This window comes from Struthio camelus, chromosome 20 (assembly GCF_040807025.1).
Source record: "Struthio camelus isolate bStrCam1 chromosome 20, bStrCam1.hap1, whole genome shotgun sequence".
Classification (NCBI taxonomy): Eukaryota; Metazoa; Chordata; class Aves; order Struthioniformes; family Struthionidae; genus Struthio; species Struthio camelus.
In genome coordinates, this window is record NC_090961.1 from 5115578 (window position 1) to 5135848 (window position 20271).

A 20271-nucleotide genomic window follows, 5' to 3' on the forward strand; every position below is an offset into this window, starting at 1 on the left:
CGGGGCGGCCGTTCCCCGCCGGGCCGGGCCGGCGCTGCGCTGCGCGGAGGCGGCCGCTGGCCACCGCCCCGGGGCCGCATGGCGGAGGCGGGCGCGGAGGGGCCCGCGGCCCGCAAGAAAGGCAAGAGGAAGAAATCCGGGCGCGGCCGCGGCAAGAGCGCGGCGGGTGCCCAGAAGGGCCCCGGCGCGGCCGCGCCCCCTCGCAGCCCGCAGGAGTTCTCGTCTAACTGGAAGGCCCTGCGGGAGGTGAGGGGCGTCCGCCGGGGCCCCGGCCGGGGGGGGGGGGGGGGGTCCCGGGAACGCGGAGCCCCGCGGTGGCCTTGCGGCTTGCCGGGCGGAGACGTGCGAGTTCGGCTTTCCCCCAAACGGGGCTCGCTCGGGCTCGGGAGAGCGCCTTGACCGCTAAGGTCTGGCCCCTTCTGGCCTGGGAGATGCTCTCGTTCTTCTTATTAATGCAGTTCTGCTCTGTAATTTTTTTTTTTTAAAAAAAAACCCTTTGTGTCAGCGAGAGAAGAAGGGGCTGGGGCAGGCGTCTGGGCCGTCGCAGGGCAGCCAGGTGGGGAATCATGTTCTGCTTGGCCCGACTAGAGGTCCCCGAGGAAGGCGGGGTGGTGCCAGAAGAAAAGGGACATCGTCATTTACACCAGTAAGTTGTGCAGTGCTCTTTTTGGTCACTTTAGTTACTGAAGCAAAAGGCAGATAGCTTTGATGAGCCCGACTCTGCATGTCAGAAACGCACTGGAAAGAAGCGTGTGCTCAAAGAAGGAAATACCCGAGAAGGCGCAGCTATCAACGGGAACGGGAACACGGTAAAATCCAAATCTGCAAATAAGATAAGCAACTGTTCTGCTAAGGACCATCCTCCTTTGGTAAATCCAAAACCCGAGAGCACTGCGATGGACAAGAATTCAAATGGCACCAAAAAGGATGGAACAGGCTGCAAAGAGAAAAAGAAAAATGGCAATATTGAAAAGGAACAGGGCGATATAAAACATAAAAGGAGGAAAGCTGAACAACATGTGGAGCAGCAGCCAAAAGAGTGAGTACTTCGAGCTTCATACATGTGTGTGAATATTGATTTTAGAAGGTGTCCCTAAGGAGCACAGAGAAGTACATTTGAAATAGGTGCACTCTTCCAGACTAAATGTTGGAAGAAATAAGATGCATACTACCCTAATTACTCAGCTATAGCAACAAACCTGCATGCACGCACTACTGGACTAGTTTTCAAAGAGCTAATTTCTTCATTGAAATAAAAAACAAGCTTTTTCTTCACTATAAAGACACAAGGTCATTTTAACACTATTAAGTGTAATTAAATCTGTATTTATCAGGGCTGACATCTGGTTTGATGACGTTGATCCAAAAGATATTGAAGCAGCAATAGGACCGGAAGCAGCAAAAGTTGCCAGAAGAAATCTGGGACTTGAAACAGGCCGATCCAAAGAGTCTGTGGAGCAGGTGCTGGTTAAAGAAAAGGCTTCTGAAGGGTGAGTGGCGTTGCCGTGGGAAGCACGGCAGCAATGCAGCAGAAGTTTCAAGATTATTTGCTGGTAACTGTGACTTGCAAGCACATAGCATAAGCTGACATCTTACTGAGTCTGCTGAGGAACAAACTGCTCAGTTTGCCCCGTGGACGTGGATGCGCGAACCTTGTGCAACTTCTGTATGCAGTCCCTGAAGCAAACGTGTCACAAAGTTGCCCTTTTTCTTTTAGGCTGACAAGAGCTGTAGCCATGGACTGTGAAATGGTGGGAGTGGGACCCAAGGGCGAGGACAGTATTGTGGCTCGCGTGTCCATTGTGAACCAGTTTGGAAAGTGCGTTTATGACAAGTATGTCAAGCCCACAGAAGAGGTGACTGATTACAGAACAGCTGTTAGTGGCATACGCCCTGAGAATATAAAGACAGGTAGGACTTTTCTCCAAAATGTTCTTTAGGGAGGACAAATTTAACAGGCTATCACAGCAGTCACCTTGGCTGAGCCTGGAAAAGTTCTAGTTTTATTCTGGAAAACAGAAAGTAAAAGTGTGATGTAGCCTGAACACATGAAAGTACAAAGTGACTACTGGGGAAGAAACTTGGGAAGATGTGCTTCTTAGGATGGTCCCTATTGCCCCATGAAAAATTCACTCTTTAATCCTGGCATGAGAATAATACAGAAGTTCGGTTCCTTTAAGTGCTGTCTCCTTGCGGAATTCTCTATGCTCTTGTAACAAGCAATTTAGTGTACTGTAAGCATTCATAATTGTACTGTACACATTCATATAAGCAGGGTTCCAAGGATACAGCGGTGAAAAGATACAGATCTTTTCACAAGAAAGATGCAGTGTTTTAATTGCAGCATGCTGAGCTGTCTTACATGTCTAACAGAAAGTGTTTCATTGTGTGGTATTTTTAGGAGAGGACTTTAAAATAGTTCAGAAGGAGGTCGCTGACATCTTAAATGGACGGATTTTAGTCGGGCACGCTTTACACAATGACTTAAAGGTATGTGGCCGCAGATTTGTTATTTTGAAGCCAAGACTGTAGTGACTGATTACATTTCTAATATATTTCCCTGGATCAGTCAGGTGAGCACGCCTGAACTCCAGAAACTACAGCTTTATCACTGTTAGCTCGGTTTCTTGTCATTTCAAGCTGCACCAAGTATAGCCCTATTCACTTACATACTAAAGTTCTTCAGCTTCAGAACTTTGTTCCCAGTAGCACTAATATGCCTGCTAAAGAGACAGAAAATAAACAGCACGATGCAAAACCTGTTTACGTGCTCTGCTCAGCCCCCAAAGTGCAACAGTCTGCACACCTTTGCTAGAGATAGGTATCTAGTTATATATGCTACGCCAACGCTGCCAGTAGTCTCTACAGGTGGTGCCTCCTGACTGAGTGATGTTTCTCATACCAAATAGTACTGTGGCTCTTGAATCCTGTCAGTCTAAGTGATCTCAGGCTTGTCTATTCATGGTTTTGAACAGTCTTTTATAATAGATGGAAGGAGAGAGCTAAAAGTTGTACATTTAGCTATATACATTTTACTTCCACGGCACTCTTTAGACCGGAAATGTGTTTTTTTCAGGTCCTATTTCTTGATCATCCTAAGAAGAAAATTCGTGACACACAAAAATACAAGCCTTTTAGGCAGAGAGTCAAGGTAAGAAATCGTCGGGAAGGGACACCTTGATTAACTGACTCTTGAGCTGCTGACTCCCAGCTTCTAGCTCGTTCCTCGTATGTTTGCTCTACCTGCATAACTCTGAGCAAGTCCCTGTTCCTCCTTTCCTACGTGACACAGAGATGCCTGCTTCTTGTTGCTTGAAAATATTAAGCCAGTTGAATGCTTATGTCGTGTCTGAAATGTGGCAGTAAGTTACCTAGTTTGTTACAAACTTTACCAGTAATATTTGTGCACAAAATTCAGTGACTCTCCTATTCTCTAGCATAACGCTTTTGTGAATAACAAAATAAGAAACTGTTAATAGTATAATTTGCATAGGGATATAAAAAAATACAGATGGTTTGAAGTTTCTGCTTAAACTGCAGCCATAAAGGTTCGAGTTAGAGGCTGTTGTTTTAAATTTTGTAATGATATACCAGTTTTTGTTTTGTACAACATCAAGCACCACAAACACAAATTTTAGGGTTGTGATCAAAACATACAAAATCCTCAGCAGTGCGTGCATAAATCTCATAATTCATTAATACTTCTTGCCAGTTCACCAACAGGAGCTCAGATGTGCTATACTTCAGTTTAAATGTATTCTTCAGTAATGTTATATATAGGTCAAACAATATGAGACAGCGTGATTCAATCTTTTCTTTTTCTAGAACGCACGGCCATCACTGAAACTGCTCTGTGAGAGACTGCTGAATGTTCAAGTGCAGACATCAGAGCATTGTTCAGTACGTATCCCATCAGAACACTTCTGGCTAAAAGGAGCAAGGTACTACATATTAGCCCTAGAATCTGGGTTCAGTCCAGAATCCTGTGGCTTCATTCTCGTCTCTCAGTGAAGGTTAGCAAGCTGCGCTTGGATACCAGCATGGGATAAGACTGCAATATAAACTCGCTTACTCTTTACCTTATACACTTGGACTACTTCCTGATTGTTCATAAACTTCTTTGGCACAAATAAACTGTATTTTGTTTAACTATTAGTTCTTGTTACTTTAAGATCCCCAGGAAAAAAAAATAATTTTCAAGTATATCAACTTCAAACCTTAGGAGCAGCATTTTGTACCACTGTACTATGGCAGGTTGGATAAAATACTACTGAATCTCTGCAGTTAGTGCCTTTCTTTCAGTGAATAAGAGGATGTAGTAGAGGAGCGATCTGAAAAAGCAGGGCAGATTGTGAAGGTATTGCCAAGATACTGTATCAAGACTGATTTTTCATAATGGTTCTCCTAGTCAAGATCAGTCACTGAAGTGCATAGCCTTGTGGTGGGCCTTGCATCCTGAATACGTATTCTTCCTCTCCCCCTTGGCACTCTAGAACTCCTAAATCTAGAAAGAGATTATGAAATATTAATTGGAAGGCGGTATCAAAATGGATGGAAGATTTGGCTACCTATTCATGATAACGTTCTTAAACCAAGTCAACTGTGTTTTGTCAAGCCTCCTGTTTGTTCTGTTCTCTTTCAGATTCAGGATGCCCAAGCAGCTATGAGACTGTACACCTTAGAGAAAAAGCGTTGGGAAGCTGCTGTTAAGGACAAGTCTAAATCTAAACTAAAGAAAAAATAAACTCTAAAATTTGAATAATTCTACATTGCGGTTTTTATCATGCAGCATTTGCTGTGTTGGTGTCAAATTCCAACACGAATTTAGAGAGAACTCAGAACTGACAACAGCTGTTTCATAAAAAAGCCCAACTAACAACACTTCCTGACATGGAACCCTTTTGTACAAGAATACTGCAGAAGAAACCCCAGTTCTGGAGCGTACAAATGCCTAATGCCTACTACTGTTTGAAAAATACTTGTATTGAATGCCTGAATTTGTGAAGTACTTCATCAGATCAAGTTCTGCAAAGGAAATATACACGAGTTAAAAAGAGGGGGAAAAAAAAAAAGTGTTTTAAATTATGATACATGAAGCAAGAAACTGTCATTGCTTTGCTGAAACTCCTACGACTACAATCTTTATTGCAAATATTTTTAAAGCCTACAAAGGCAAGTTCTTGGTTATTGCTGTTGGTCTCAGTTGTAGTAACTACATCAACAAAATATATAGTTGTTTATGTATTGCTAATGGCACAATATTAATCTCTCTTTCTGTTGAGAAAAATCTGCTAAAATATTTCAGAAGGATCCAAGCTTTTATACCTGAACCAGAAGTCTACGGGTCTTGTTCTTACACAAACAGCTTTTATTCTACTTCTGCAGTTTCAAAAGCGTTGCATCCACAAGGGTCGTTATCTCCTGGAGAAAAATGTGAAAATTGTCAAATACAAAACTACCTTGTTGCTTCATGTATTTTTTATATTTCTTTATTAATAAAAACAGTGTTTAACGTGGGCCTTTAAAACATGTGATGTTTTAAACAGATGTGTGGTCTGATCTGCAAATTCTTAAACAATTGTAATTACCAAGCTGGATACTAATACTATAATTTAAAATAATCTAAACAGATACTGGAAGGTAACGAGGAAGAGGTTTCCGAGATTTAGCAGTTCCATGTTGCACATTGTATAGACAGAATGAGAGCGATCTTAGAATTGGTCAACAAGAGAACATGGGGGGGGGGGCAACAAGTGACATATATAACAGAAGAGGGAGCTTTCTTTTGTGATTCTTTTTGCTCTGATACGTTATAGCTGCAGTTTTCATTACAATGGTCCAGGCAACGGCTGCAGGAGAAACTGGAGAACGAGCCTGTATATATTTATAGCTGTCTTTGAGACAGATTCTATAAGCAAACTAAATCCGTAACAAAGATGAGCAAGGTTATAAGATTAACCAGTTTTATAGGCTTACTGAAAAAAACTAGTAATTACTGGTTATTTGACTGCAAGCCATTGAAATGGAAATACTGGCGTAACACATGAAATGGCCTGAATAACTTAACTGTTGAAGCACCGGAAACAGCAATCAATTTTGCAGTATGACTATGTGTTGGAATTTAACATAAGCTAACTCTTGAGGCAAAGTGACGCTAGCGGGTTTCTTAAGGATGTCAGTTTCATCCTAAAATTTCTTTTTGCTTTATAGTACAGTTACGCCCTATTCCCGCAAACGTTAGCTGGTTTTAGTATGAAGAACATAGTAAAATAATGCAAACCAATGTTGCAAGAGACCAGAACATCATCTAAAAAACCGACAGCACAGAGCATTTAGAAGAAACAGCCTTTCAACTACTTTTTTCAATACAATTAGAAATATTCTCATGAAAACGCTCTTCCCCCAGTCCGCCCATGATTCTCCTATAAATTTCTGCAGTACATAATTTCAGCTATTTAGAGATGATAAAATCCATAACCAGAAATAATACAGTTTGCCTATGCCCTGTCAGTGACTTCCACCTACCATGCTAGATGGAAACCGGCTTTTTATTTCCGATAGCAGTTCTTTCATCTTCTGGGAGACCATATCCAGCACAATGTCATCTGTAATGTAAAAGAACAGGATAACGTATGTTAACTGGTATAACTGCCAACGTCTGAAATAATTTTTTCTTCCATAGGTCTCAACAGGGGCTAGAAGAGAGCAGAGAGGGGATGGGTCCATAAGAACGGAAGACAGGATAAAGTTGTAACTACTACATTGCAGAGATACTTACAGTTATTCAAGAACAACAAAGTGGCATGAACTTAGAGGTCAATTCATCCTCCTTTTTCAGGTACATATCACGCTTCAGCTGCGTGCAACTACCATTTCCCTGGCAGCTGCTGTTACAATTTTACTTACAACCTTTTGGGGGCAGGGGAGAGGAACAGACTGCACAAAAAGCACCACCATCTTACCGTACTGAACCATCTCATTCATCAGTGTACAGATATTCTCCACCACTTCTGGATCATCACAGTGAAAGTGGTAGGCATCTTTGATCAGGTTTATTCCACTGCCTTTCGAATCCATTACAAATCTGAAAGCTGATATTTCTAAAACAAAGGGAGACAAATACTGCTGGGATAATTGGTAGCTGCAAACTACCTGCTTTCCATTTCCCTGCCCTAGCTAGCATACCTGTAATATTTTTCCAGGAAACAGTGACCATTCTTTTCTGCCTTCCTAAAAGCTTTTCGGAAACATATTTGAGCAACAAATAGAAGACTGTATAGGCAGCTTATGCTGTCATGCATGGCAGAAGTGCTACTTTGATATTTATTGTTCTCTTGACTCTACCCTTTTACATAGTTGAAACAACTTCACCATAAAATAAGAAGTGAAAAAGCTCTCTCAGTTACTAAGATTGTGCTGATCTAGTAGTTCTTAGACATGCACGTTCTATCCATGGGAAGAAAAAACTAGTTTACACTTCAGTTTCACTATTTCCTCTTCCAGTCCCGCGAGACAAGACTAACCCAGGAGAGGAGATGTCAATCCCATTCCCGCTAGAAACTCCTGAACTATTCAGAAATGCCCACTTCTGAGGTGATTTGCAATTAATAAAAATAGATTGCGGAATGTTACCAGATAGCCTTAGAAGACTTGCTAATGCCTGGCAGGCATTCTTCACCAGCACTGGTCTTTCTGGGTTCATCCTGAGAGCATCTAGCAGAAGCGCTGTTGTAGATTCATACTCATTTTCAGCTAAGCAACCTTTTAAAAAAAAAATAAAGCCTTTAAAATACTCATCAGCATTTTCAACTTCTGCCTCCTGTTTCTGAAAGGACTTTTAAATTATGCAACACAAATTACGAAGAAAGCATGTGGAAACCTGTATTACAGTAAAATGGCCCAGAAAAGTCTTATCGTGAGCTGATCCAGAGGTCTAAGAGAAATTTCTGAGGTATCTTTTATGTCAAGATTTCGTTTCATTCTCCAGGCCAAAAGGAATGAAGAGTCCTGAATACTCAACACATTCTGCTGGTGGGTCCTAGAACTGAGACAAGAAAGCACGCTGCATAGGCTATTTTACTCAGCCCTTCCTAGTGGAACGATGGCATAAGCAAAGGGTTTTGATGCGGCAGTAGGTATGGCAATACTCTTGCATGTTGCAAGAAACAGAGATAGAATAGCACTGCAAGGCTGCATTCATTAGAGCACATGACAATGGAAGAGATAAGGGTTTTATTTTTTAAACTGAAATGTTCCCAAAGTATAAAGTAAACAAAGGTTTAAAAAACAAACCTCACAGACCATGCTACACAACGCTAATGCTCTGTTCAAAGGAGTAACACAAAAGAGAGTAACTCAGATAGGATTCTTGGGCTTGAGAGATGAGCAAGAGATAGCGTTCTGCACTACGTAGGTTGTTGTAGGTGCCCCTCGTTACAGCATCCACCGCACTATCTAGTTGTAATTGCCATGGCTCATCAAAAAAATAGCTTCGTCTGAGAGTGTCAGTGCAAATGCAGGGAAGGCTGGTTAAGAGAGGAGCTAAGTTCCTAACTCTGCTGCCATCTGCAGAGCCTGCTGAGGCTGAGCAGCCTTTCAGCAGTGTTTCAGGAATCGCCATCAGCAGACCTGTTTCGTGTACCAGCCTCTTCCACGCGCAACGGACAAGAAGCCTGGGAAACACACCTTGGAGTGACAGTGCCCATAGAGCCGAGCAAGCTGTCTCAGCTACCATTCCATTCTGAAGGTGCTCTTGAAGGACAGCAGAGGTAGCAGGGACAGCACTTTTCAGCAACGCTTGGTCTATGTTGTACTCTAAATTACCTTAATAAAAAGGAAACGTATTAAGTAGAATTATTTAATCAATTAATACCATCATAAGCACGTTATATGTCAGGTTATAGCAATAAAACCTTAATCGATGAAGGCACTGGAGTAATGCAACATTATCTTAGTGTGGACAAGAGCCGAGGAAAGGAATCTAAAATATTCTAAAACAAAGCAAATATTACAGGACTACAAAACAGTAATGTTTATCGCAGAAAGCTAAACTTCTCCAATAAGTATCTCTATCATTTAAATTATACATGGGCATCACATCATGAAAGCTCTACAAATAATCACATTTTGGACAGAACAGGGATGGATATAGCTGGACACACAAATCAAATGAGTAGTTCATTGTTTAGAGGGAATAAAACAGACCAAGTGCAATTGTGCACATTCTGTTTTCTGCCTTCCGTGGTGATTAGGACACCGCACAACTATACAAGAACATGTCACAGAAACAAATCACCTTAAAATAACTCCCTCTGTGGTCTCATAAAAAGAGGTCATCTCAGGTACCACAGCTACCTCACCCCAGCTCTCCAACACCGTACGATGACACTGGTTTAGTTCTAAGGGGATGGGAAGAGTATACTTGCCACCTTACCAATCACATTTCTATTGAAAAAGCAAGAGATCTCCAGCTCAAGAGTTAGCCCAGTGCTGCCAAGAGAAGTGTGAGGCAAAGAAATAAGATGCCATTTATTTCAAATGCTGTTCTGATACCCAATCTAATATGCTGTTTTCACTGCATTCCCTCTGCTAATAACAGAGCAAAATGGTATGACTGGCAAACCAGGAGCTGTACGTTCCCTTTTATTTTTGATAGCTTGTTCATAAGCCATATCTTAGCTTAAACAATAAAGATTTGACTTTGTACCCCTTTTTGTGATGAGGGGTTTGCATTACTCTTTAGTTTTCTTTCATTTAGCTCTGGATCACTTAATTTTCTTCTAATAGTGCTGCGGAGACATCTCTAGAATGGAAGAAATAAGAACAAAAATCCAGTCCCAGCAACACCAGTGTCTGAACCCAACTAGGCACCATACCTGCTGCATTCAGCCACATCAATCTGGGCGCAATACTTGCTGTGTTCTGCTTACCACTCACAACCAAGCTCCAGAGAACTCCGCAGCAAGAGAGGCAAATCTGTTCATTATGAAGAAAATTTCTCATAATCATCAGAAGGTCTGGAATTAGTCCAGCTTTCTTTAGATTCTCTGCAGCAACTTCTAAAAAGCACAGAAAAAAGAAATCCTATAAAACCTGATTTCCCATCCCCCCTCCCCCATCATTGTCCTCGCAACAGACACCACTGCTAACCATATTTAAAAAGCGATAACCTAAAGTGGTAACAAGATACCACAGGCAGGACAAAAGAAAGCAAGAAAACAGACTGCATTCTTAACAAGATGCACATAAGCGTAGTGTTCAGCACAAGTGACCCTTGCCAACGTCCCCTGTTTGGCCATCCCTGTTCCTTATAGCTCTGAAATTTACAGAACAAAAAGGATTTAAGAAGATACAAATCACTACTATTCATATGTTTGCAAGTTAGCAATTCACACTACCTCCTTAACTGCAGAGCTAGGAAAAAATGTATAAAAATAGCTTGGTTTTAGTAACTCCATTTGTATAAATATAGACGCTTGATTTTTGTACGAATGTTTTTTCAGACTATCCCCTTTCATTGCTAAATCTTTCTGTAACCATTGAGAAAAACAGCCTTCTGCTGACTGTTGAACAGACAATCCAAACAAGCACAAAAATACTATAAATATTTAGCAACTACAGTCCGAGGAGAAAAAGCAACATAGAGAAATTAGGTAGGGTGGTTCCAACTCTCCATGCCACAGCCAGAAATAGAATCCAGGTTCGATGCCCTCTTTTTCCAAACACTACTATTTGTACAGTTTGTACTTATTTCCGAAACACAGTCACGCACAGCACCCCTCTAATACATACAAATCTGTAAGTGCCGGAAGCATCAGCAATATATCTCCTACTTCCAGGATTGTTATAAGAAATCTTACCACTATTGAACTAACACTTGCAGACATTCACATATCTGAGTGGTGTCATGAATTCTCCATTATAACTTTGATTAGATTATAAAACTGGAAAATTTAGAAATTCCCCAAAAATGAACAAGGTGACCCACCACTGGCTGAAATCATCATCAGTAGCGTGCAGACCAGTGAAAGTAACTCTTCATTTTCAGAATGTTTTCTCACTGTCTCTAAGAGAGCGTTAATCACATTTTCACCCAAGCTTGTTTCCACATCCAGATTCTGTTCTAGAGCTGTCAAAAGTAAACATTTGAACAGAATGGAGAGATTTCAGTGGCTCCGAATGAAGTCTGAGCTTCCTGCTCTCACCATAAGCAAAACATTAACTGCACTTATTCACATAACAAAACCCAGAGTTGTTATCTTAAACATGCGTCTTCTGAAATAAAATGGGTATTAGTTTCAATCCTGTACCATTATCAGGTGTTCTAGGGATAAATTGCCAAGAAAATGAGAGAAGAGACAATAAAAGAGAGCAAAATGTATTCTACGCTTCCATGTTTTGAAATTCCAGCTCCAGAATACTGAACGTCTCTTATTTATACACTCTAGTAACACTCTGCACGACAGACATAAAAACAAACTTGGTAGTCTAGGAGCAGTAGCCTGGGTGTAAAATTAACATTTTAACACAGAATTTAGGAATACCAGCCCTGAAGAAAGCCCATGAGAATTCAGACTCTTATTAAAGCTGGCTAAATCCTCTACTACCTAAAATGTATCCTCTAAAATCTTAATCGATTTGAACAGCAGTCATTGCTGAACCCATTTCAAATCTTATTTACTACATCTAGCATTGTAAGAGGTAGGCTATATCACTCAGAATTAGTTGGAAGTCTCATAACCGTACCTTGACTAAGAATTTCAAGCAATAATCTGCAGCCATCTATTTGTAACTGGAGAGAATCTATATGAGTCTTCATGGCAGAAGTGATCAATTCTGTGAACGTTAGCAGACAGGGCAAGGCTACGGGGAAAAGAAACGATGTGAGTCAACATTTGGTTACACTGTCAATTGCTTAGGCTGCTCAGTGGGTGCCTACGCTTCAAAACACTCAGTTCTACTTTCAAGTAAAAAGGAGTCCCTGTGACCAATGTGGTATAGCAGAACAACAGTCTTGAATCAAAGAACACAAAGTGCAAGTGAAGACGGAACGATACAGAGTGAATTCTGTAGTGTCTATGTGCAATATCTCTTATTAAAGAAAGCAGCAAGTCTGTGCAAGCTAACTGTAGTTAGCACGTTCCCCGTTAAGTCATGTCGGCACTGTTCGTTGGCCATGTAACAAGTAATGAGGTAGAACACCGGCACATGAGCCTGAAGTCTAGCTTTTCAGAATCTGCAGAGCAAAATATTTCACTAGGTCTCCTGGTCCTAGGAAGACTCTGAGCTTTTGGAATAGCTAATACAGCTATCAATTTATCCACAAATACACGATAAAACAGTCGAGGGAAAACTGCATGATTTCTAGGGATCCATTTTGAGTGTGTTCAAAGACGTGAATATCAAGCATGGTCAGCCACGGTGCAGAAGCGCCAAAAAAGTAAAAAATCAGCTGTATGCACAGCCTTGTATTGCTGCCAGTGGGTTGGAATGAGTGTTGAAGATATCAGTAACTCTAAGGAAAAAACTAAATGTTCTTTCTCCTTATTGACTACAGATATTGAACACTCACGTGTTTCAATATCATAAGCCAATGCCAGTATTAAAATGTTATTTCTACTAAACAACTGTGTATTTTATAACTGAGTTAATGTGATGCTTTGAAAATATTAATCTTGATCTGAAAGATTAATCCGGAAAAAGTGCTGATGCTGGGAGAAAACATACAGTCCTCCTTCACACACCTTTAGGAGGCACACAGAAACTAGACATGCGTAGCTCCCTTTTGCTCTATTGGTTTTATAGCCCCAGGCATTACCGACATTTCGCCCAACGCTGATATGAATTACCTTCCACCTGCCCAACAAATGTTGGTTTGCCAATTCACCTCAGTTGCCAACTAAAACATCACTGAGTTCTCTCAGTGCCTATTGGTTTTATCCAGTAAACACCTCTACTGTTCAAGTAAAGCATTTACAAGACAAGTATCAACACAACCACATCCAATAGCCACCTATGTCAGCATGTGCAAAAATGAAAGATAGGAGGAAAGCAGTTTCAATCTCGTTGGTAGCCAAGATAATATTTTTCCCCTTACCATTATCTCAAAATGTAAGGAAAAAGTAGACTAAATGAATAAATAAAATAGTGCCTCACCATTTTTATCTCCTAAAAAGCTGGCAAGGTGCTGTACTGCTTTAGCCTGTGCTTCTTCTATATCCCAGTAAGCCTGCATGAACTCTACATAAAACAAGATAATTCTTCTAATCATTTGATACAAATACTTACACAAAGCACTCAAATTTATATCTATTTTGTGCAAGATGTGTGAATTCACATAAATGAAAACAATGCAATTTGTGATTTTGGAAAAGAGAAAAAATTTTCCACTAAAGTATCAACCATTTAAAAATTACAAAGTGTTGTGATTCACCTCTAGGATTTGTGTACTTGCATTTTGAGGATCTACTGGAATACTAAATCAGAACAGAGTTAGCAGCTTTAAATGCATTATTCGGATAGACTTTTGAGACGAAGGTAATTTCATCCTTACTTAGAAGGAAAATCATGGAGCAGATCCTTTGCTGGCATAGGTTGGCTAATGCGTTAGAATGCAAACAAAATAAGCGAAGCTCCCAGATTTCCTGAAAAATGATCTCTGACTCCATTCAACCAGCACATTAGGTACAGTTGGTAAACTTATAAGGTTATAGAAAAGGGGGTATAGCAATTCTTTCTCCAAATAGCTTTCCATTTCAAGTAAAACAAATGGCCAATAATTCCTTTTCCAGTAGGGTACACGCTGACTGGAAAACACACGTGTTTATTTCCTATGGAAGTCACCATAATATTAAATTTATCTTATTTTCTTTATTACCTAGAATACTGCCAATTCCTCCCTCAAGGAGCGCGTCTATTACATTGAGAGACAAAGACTTTTTCAGTCCTATTAAAGAGGAACCAGCAACAGTCAGGCATTCCCTAATAAATGGAACATCAGTCAGAGCCCTAGAGTTATGAGAGACAAGAAGTGGTACCAGTAAGTTAGAATCATCAGTAAGTTACAAAAATTTCCGACAGGTTTTGTTTCACTTTGATTTAAGCCCCTAAATAATACTTCATTGAAGACTGGATTACTTTTGACAGAACTTACACATTTAGAACTGCTAATGAAAGAGCTTACTTTGAGCAAGCCATACGTTGGCATCAATTAACTGCCTGTAAAATAGCTATAATACCAAAATATTACAGGTTGTACTGAAATTTATGCGCTCTCAGGCTGCAAAAAATTGCCTATAACATGATTTTATAATGTAGCTCTTCAAAAAGGACAACTAGAATCATCTGAATGCTAATTTCTAAGAGAGAGAAACCAAGCCTTTGACTCTTTTCTAATAAGTCAATTTGTCAAGCAAATAAGATCAGCAGCCTTGACTCAAATCACTTTCAAATAGCAGCTAACATTCCCCCTTTTCATTGAGGGAGGTGGGTTTAGGGGTTTAGGGAAGGAAAAAAAAAAAAAAAAGGGAAAGCATCAGAACTCACTTTGCTGTAGGTCTCATGCTGGGTTGAATATGTAGCATCATAAATAAAATTGAGAATAAAGGTAGAGAGCTGTTATCTCCATTTTGCATTAGTGTCAGAACTTCCTCAAGATGGCTGGTATCCTGTCTAATATCCTGCAGTAATGAAGTTATCTCTTCTGTCTGTAAAGAGGGTAGTATAAGAAGAGCTTTCACACACTCATTTACAGATATCTTGGGGGGCTCGTGACATTTTAAAATCTATAATGAAACATTATTACGTACATTCAGAACAAAGCAGGTCATCATGTCAAGTAGAACGCAACCTAGAGACCAGATGTCAGATTTCTCACTAAAAGAAAACCTGAGTGTTTCTGGAGCCATCCAAGACTTGCTCTCTGTCGAAATAAAAATCATACGGCAATGTTTCTGACATTGTACTATGCACAGTTTTGCTTGCACAGCCATAATCCACAGGCAGTAGTTTTATGCCTAAGAATAATTCAGAGGTATACAGCATAGATTAGTCTTTTTTACTGGCAATATGCCACAGAAGACTGTAAGAAATTCACTATCACTAAAGAATAATTTTCCAAGATGTAATGTGTATGTATCAAGCTAAATAGGCTTCCAACAAAATTTGTTGCAGAGAAGTTTTGTGACTCACAGTTACCAATACATCTATTTTTTTTTCAACTGTGAACACTATTAATGCTGCAGGCAACTGTCCAGGCGGAACTGAGCAGATACTTGTGAAATTAATTCAGAGCGCTTCAGAAAATATCATAAAGCAACACTGTTGGTTAGATTCAGGTTAATAATGTAAAGGTGAACGTTTATGTAATAGGCTGTGATACAAGAAATACATCTGCTTCACCCTTAGTTTCTTTTATAATATCCTCTTTATCCGTTAGAAGAAAAAACAGCATAACGCAGAGGAGGGGGAAAAATGATTTTTTGTTTCTTTGATTTTTCTCTGAGGATTAAAAACATCCACCCTAAACGAAAAATTTAAAAATAAAGAATTAAAGTAAATGCCTACTTTCTTCCACTCTTATTTTCCATTTCATTTCATCAGACATAAGTGCTTCTGTACTGAAGTCACAAAGCATGAAGGATGCTTCATCAGTCACAAGAATGTTCGATGGCTTGAGATTTCTGCAACACAAGTATTTCCTGTCAGCATCAGAATGCAATAATGTATAACCACAAGCTCCCAGCATCTTTACACACGAAAAGAGATTTGTTTTAACATACAAGTGATAATCAACTGAAATACAATCTTCTCCTTCCTTTATGTAAAATGCTTTAAAAACTGACAGCAACATGAAAATGTAATAGAATGGTTTTATCTCTTACTTTAGATACATGAAGCATAGCTTGTGCGTTACAGCCATCAAAACATAAACACTAGCAGAGACAGTTAGTATTCCAGTATTAAAATGAATCATCACCTCTCAACACGTTCCAAACAGCAAAATACAGAACATCTAGAATATTTTTAAACGGTAATGCTAGACAAAACTCAAGAATTAAATGACTTTCAAAAGTCACAGAACACTAAGCTATGTGCAAAGTCCAGAATTCCTATCTGCTAATCCCCGTTTTTGAACGGTAAGTTTCAATGCTTCTTAAGTGAAAACAGTTGTGCTGAACCAATAGTTGCTGCAAAGAATAATCTCCTCCCAGACAAAGAGAACAGATTTTTACTCACCTGTGAATAATATTTTGTTTGTGTATATAAAACAAAGCATCCACCATCTGTCCCAGGAACTTCAGAATCACCTACTGACAGGAACATACATGAAAGAGCAACATACACAGAGTAACAACAGTAAAATGAAATAGTTCACATGAGAGAGAGAGAGAATTCCTTTGCTTGAAGTAGGGTTCATCTGAGCAGGAAATACTGTTTTCCTCATATGATAAACCTGCTCCTCACTCTGGGTATTAGACAGTTGTTACTATCCTTGTTTTTCACAGGTGAAAAGTAAAACAAGAAAAGATTTAATTGCTTGAGCACAAACTATATAAAGAACTAGTTATTGTTATGACAATTTCATACTGGTTCAGGGCAAAGCTGTAGATAATTTCCCAAACAAGCCTTAAGCAAAACACTGTGTTTTGAAGATTTGAGGGAAGACTTTGAGAAGGAGGGAATATAGAGGAAGAAATCTAAAAGGAGTGAGACTCCTTCATTTCAATCAGATGCCTCTTCTGTACTTTTTACCACGTCTGTTATTTTCTCTGACTTCTGTCTTTTTTCCTTGATCAGAGATGAAAGATCTCCTTGGCCCGAGTGCTGCATTACCAGACAAAGGAACAGAGATGATATCTGTAATAAAGATTACACCAAGACTGTCTAACTGTTTGTAGGTAATAACATATCCAGTAAGAAAGATAAAACTGAGCAACTGGCCAAACAGGTGGGTGGAACTTTCACCAATACCAAGGTGCTCTGAGCTGATTAATCTCTCACAAAGGAGACAATATTTACTTTTCTTTATTAAACATACAGCATCTGTTTTTCAAAGACATTGCCAAGCATCTCTCACTTGAAGACATATGAGACAATTCAAGTCAAATAAACATCTATAAAATCAAGAGGAATTTTGCCTGAGTGCTGAATCAAGTCTGCAAACAAATAAGTTGGGGCTTTTGGCTTCCTAGAACTTCCTATAAAAGGGTTATTATGCAGGCATAATGAAGATGGAACAAAAGCAGCTTAAAATTATATATGCACTAGAAAACGGAACAGAAGAAGTAAAAACTAAACATCAGAATAAGTGAGTCAGCACACAATACTGCCATGTGATGGATTCTGATCCGTATACCTTCATAGCTTTTCAGCATGTTTAATCAAGAGTTAAGAAAGCAGGTTAGCTACAGATCAGATAACCTTTATTTAACATCTCACACCAACAACCCCAGATTTAAACCTGCCAAAAAAAAAAAAAAGCTTATGGGCCTGCAACATTAACCATGTGCTCCAGCTGAACCAATCCTACTTCATTCTCACCTTATTATCCCAAGTCACAAACAATTCCTTGTAAGCACAGATGCTTGAATGACGAAGTTTCAGCAAATCCATTGCCTGCATAGAATAATAAAAAAAAATCCAGAGAGAAAACTCACTGTAGCTACATGCTGCCTCCCACTGAACGGGGCCTTAAATAACATTGCTAAGTCAGTTCCTGACTCGTTCACGTCACATGCCTGATCCAAACCTTTTTATGAGTAAGCTCTAATATCTATCTCGATTTACTAGTGTCAAGCTAAGTGAAATATTTCAGGAAGATTCTACTCAATGGAATGCTGTAACAGTCTTGTGAGATTCAAGATATAAACTGATCCTTAGGGAGATGACATGTAAACAACTCCCTCTTCCCCAATTCTTAACATCCAAACCTGAAAACACACCTTAGGATATGAAAGTCAAGATGATATTTCTAGCATAGCCATTATTTCCAGGAACCCCTCTGCAAGCTTGAGCCACGGAAAATATGATGACTCTAAAGAGATGTCCTAAGAGACAGTCTTACCTGATCTGGATATTGACTATTTACACAGTTAATCATTGTAGATGAAAGGCTTTGTTCTATTACGACTTTGGTCTCTGTAAGTGAAGCTAGTAAAGAAAAGCTGCACTGATACCTCCTTCAAGGCCTTATTTGCTTGCTTTTCTTCAATGCATTCAACCTGCACCAAACAAACAGGATGAGATTGTAACATGGAGACGGCCAACCTTTAAGCCAGCAGAGATCTCACAATAAACTTGCCAAGACCGTCAGAACTGCAAAGCGTGTATGAGTTGGCATAAATTTTAAACGAGAGCTCTCCAGAGCAACCAATCTCTAATGTTTTGACCAGTCTGTCAGGAGATGAACAGAAACTGAGGTTTCAGTGAGTCCAGGACAGCTGGCTAGTCCTTCCTCTACACTGTCAAAATAGCAGTGAGCTAAGGTTAAAACATGCTGGATGGACCTGAACGGGCTGCTCCCCTTTCCCCGGTTCTAACCTCAGTATTCTGGTAAAATGATCCGAATGCTGCAGCCGTCAAAGACGGCAGCGCAGCGTAAGATGTACGCCTGCTCTGACCCAGCAGCCGAGCTGCTTAACATGTTTGTCTCTGTTACGATCAAAAGGGCCCACGGAGACGATGAACCTTCCGGTGGCCTCTTGTTTTCCTAGCAACCACCCTCTCACCTGCTTCATGACATATTTCTTCCCCGTGCTCTCCTCTGCTTTCAATTCAACTACAAGCATAGTCCCCAGCGCCCCGGGCTGCAGCTCCTCCAGTACCTGCAGGGCAGGGGAAAGACCCTCACGCGCTCACCCAGCTTCAAGGTGGGGAACAACCGAGGCAGAAAATCCCTTCAAACCACTTTCCCACTGAACCTCTCCAGACCGGCAGCACCTCCTGCTCCCTGCTGGGGGGGCAACACGCTCTCTGCACCCCAACTCTGAGGGGGGAGGCGTGCAGACTTCCCCTTCCCCTCTTCTCTGAGGTCCTGGATAGTTCCCCTTACTTCCCCTCTGCTGAGGAACACCTTCATCTCTCCCCAGGGCCATGTACCCCCTCCCCAGGGCCAGGTACCCCCTCAAAGGCCTCATACACCCCCCCAAGGGCCTCATACCCCCTTCCCAATGCTGTGCACCCCCTCCCCAGGGCTGTGTACACCCCTCCCCAAGGCATCGCACACCCCCTCCCCGAGGCCACGTACCCCCTCTCCAATGCTGTACCACCTCCCCAGTGTCGCGTACCACTCCAGGGCCTCATACCCTCCTCCCCAAGGCCCATTCATCCCTTCCTCAGGATCCCTCGCCCCCCGCCATTTCCCTCTTTGGGCCCCCTCGCCCCCCGCCATTTCCCTCTTTGGGCCCCCTCGCCCCCCCGCCATTTCCCTCCTCAAGCCCCCTCGCCCCCCCGCCATTTCCCTCCTCAAGCCCCCTCGCCCCCTCGCCATTTCCCTCCTCAAGCCCCCTCGCCCCCCGCCATTTCCCTCCTCAAGCCCCCTCGCCCCCCCGCCATTTCCCTCCTCAAGCCCCCTCGCCCCCCGCCATTTCCGCCTCCCCCAAGCCACCCACACGCTGCCCCCGGGCAGGAGGCGAGGCTGCACCTCGTATCTCTCCATGGCGAGCCGGGCCGGGCGGGAAGGGAGGGGAGAGCGGCGGGCGCAGGGCAGCCCCTCAGCGCCCGGCCCCCGCGGGCAGCGCCGCCGCCGGGAGGCGCCTCCCGCCCTCACCGACGGCCAGTTACTCCTCGGCAGCGGCGGCGGCGCCCCCGGGCGTCCGTTCCGCCATTGCTGCCCCGTCCATAACACAACGCCACCGGTTCATACATATATTTATTTGTTTGCCCTCACGCCAGGCGGGGGGGGGGGGGGAGGATGCGGTGAGCGCGCAAGGGCGGGAAGGACGGAGCCCCTCCGCTCATTCAGCCGGATGGGGGTTTCCTGTTCAATAGGAAGAAACTTGGAAAAATAGGCCAAGCCGCGCTGTGAAAGGCAGTCGGAGCACACAGGTCACGTAAATACCGTCAGCACCGGAGAGGCCCGGCGGTCCCGCTGTCCCCCTCAGAGTGACGCTGCCGGGTGTACGCGGCGGTGCCTCCCAGCCGGGCCTTTCCGAGGCTTCTCCCCGCAGTGCCGGTTGCGACACGTTACTCCCGCTTTTACACGGCCTAGCTCGGCTTACGTTAAGCTGCGACTTCAAAAAGCCTCACGTTACTTGGTAGGAAAACCCAGAA

General features: G+C 41.9%; 2 protein-coding genes across 31 annotated transcripts; one reads left to right on the plus strand and one right to left on the minus strand.

Annotated features, from left to right (window-relative positions):
- Positions 1 to 26: 26 nt before the first annotated feature.
- REXO4 (REX4 homolog, 3'-5' exonuclease) lies at positions 27 to 5528 on the plus strand. Of its 2 annotated transcripts, none has more exons than XM_068915125.1 (8): positions 27 to 246; positions 681 to 1039; positions 1335 to 1490; positions 1718 to 1911; positions 2402 to 2490; positions 3077 to 3151; positions 3826 to 3941; positions 4643 to 5528. In XM_068915125.1, the coding sequence occupies exons 1-8, from the start codon at positions 79 to 81 to the stop codon at positions 4665 to 4667; spliced, it is 1182 nt and encodes a 393-aa protein (XP_068771226.1). In that variant the 5' UTR covers positions 27 to 78; the 3' UTR covers positions 4668 to 5528. The 2 variants fall into 2 exon arrangements, with proteins under 2 accessions (XP_068771226.1, XP_068771225.1); XM_068915124.1 differs by having other exon boundaries at positions 3826 to 3900.
- On the minus strand, positions 3573 to 20257 carry STKLD1 (serine/threonine kinase like domain containing 1). 29 transcript variants are annotated; one of them, XM_068915094.1, is made up of 20 exons: positions 19643 to 19756; positions 18729 to 18824; positions 18177 to 18221; positions 17542 to 17616; positions 16753 to 16857; positions 16237 to 16307; positions 15565 to 15680; positions 14808 to 14920; positions 14545 to 14705; positions 13877 to 14007; positions 13156 to 13239; positions 11746 to 11862; positions 10988 to 11128; positions 9930 to 10058; positions 8686 to 8823; positions 7633 to 7761; positions 6963 to 7100; positions 6526 to 6605; positions 5326 to 5421; positions 3573 to 4504 (listed from the first exon to the last, which is right to left on the minus strand). In XM_068915094.1, exons 1-19 carry the CDS (start codon positions 19655 to 19657, stop codon positions 5374 to 5376), a joined length of 1932 nt encoding a protein of 643 aa, XP_068771195.1. In that variant the 5' UTR covers positions 19658 to 19756; the 3' UTR covers positions 3573 to 4504; positions 5326 to 5373. The 29 variants fall into 29 exon arrangements, with proteins under 29 accessions (XP_068771195.1, XP_068771208.1, XP_068771218.1 ...); XM_068915107.1 differs by lacking the exon at positions 18729 to 18824 and having other exon boundaries at positions 18065 to 18221; positions 19643 to 19662; XM_068915098.1 differs by lacking the exons at positions 3573 to 4504; positions 19643 to 19756 and adding an exon at positions 20060 to 20254 and having other exon boundaries at positions 5112 to 5421.
- Positions 20258 to 20271: the final 14 nt, after the last annotated feature.

Coding starts and splice junctions, on each gene's coding strand:
- REXO4 (XM_068915124.1), top strand. CDS start 79: ATGGCGGAGGCGGGCGCGGAGGGGCCCGCGGCCCGCAAGAAAGGCAAG. Junction 247..680: donor ACTGGAAGGCCCTGCGGGAG/GTGAGGGGCGTC, acceptor TGGTCACTTTAG/TTACTGAAGCAAAAGGCAGA. Junction 1,912..2,401: donor CCCTGAGAATATAAAGACAG/GTAGGACTTTTC, acceptor TGGTATTTTTAG/GAGAGGACTTTAAAATAGTT.
- STKLD1 (XM_068915123.1), bottom strand. Junction 15,681..16,236: donor AAACAAAATATTATTCACAG/GTGAGTAAAAAT, acceptor CTTGTGTTGCAG/AAATCTCAAGCCATCGAACA. Junction 14,008..14,544: donor AGCATGAGACCTACAGCAAA/GTGAGTTCTGAT, acceptor TCATAACTCTAG/GGCTCTGACTGATGTTCCAT.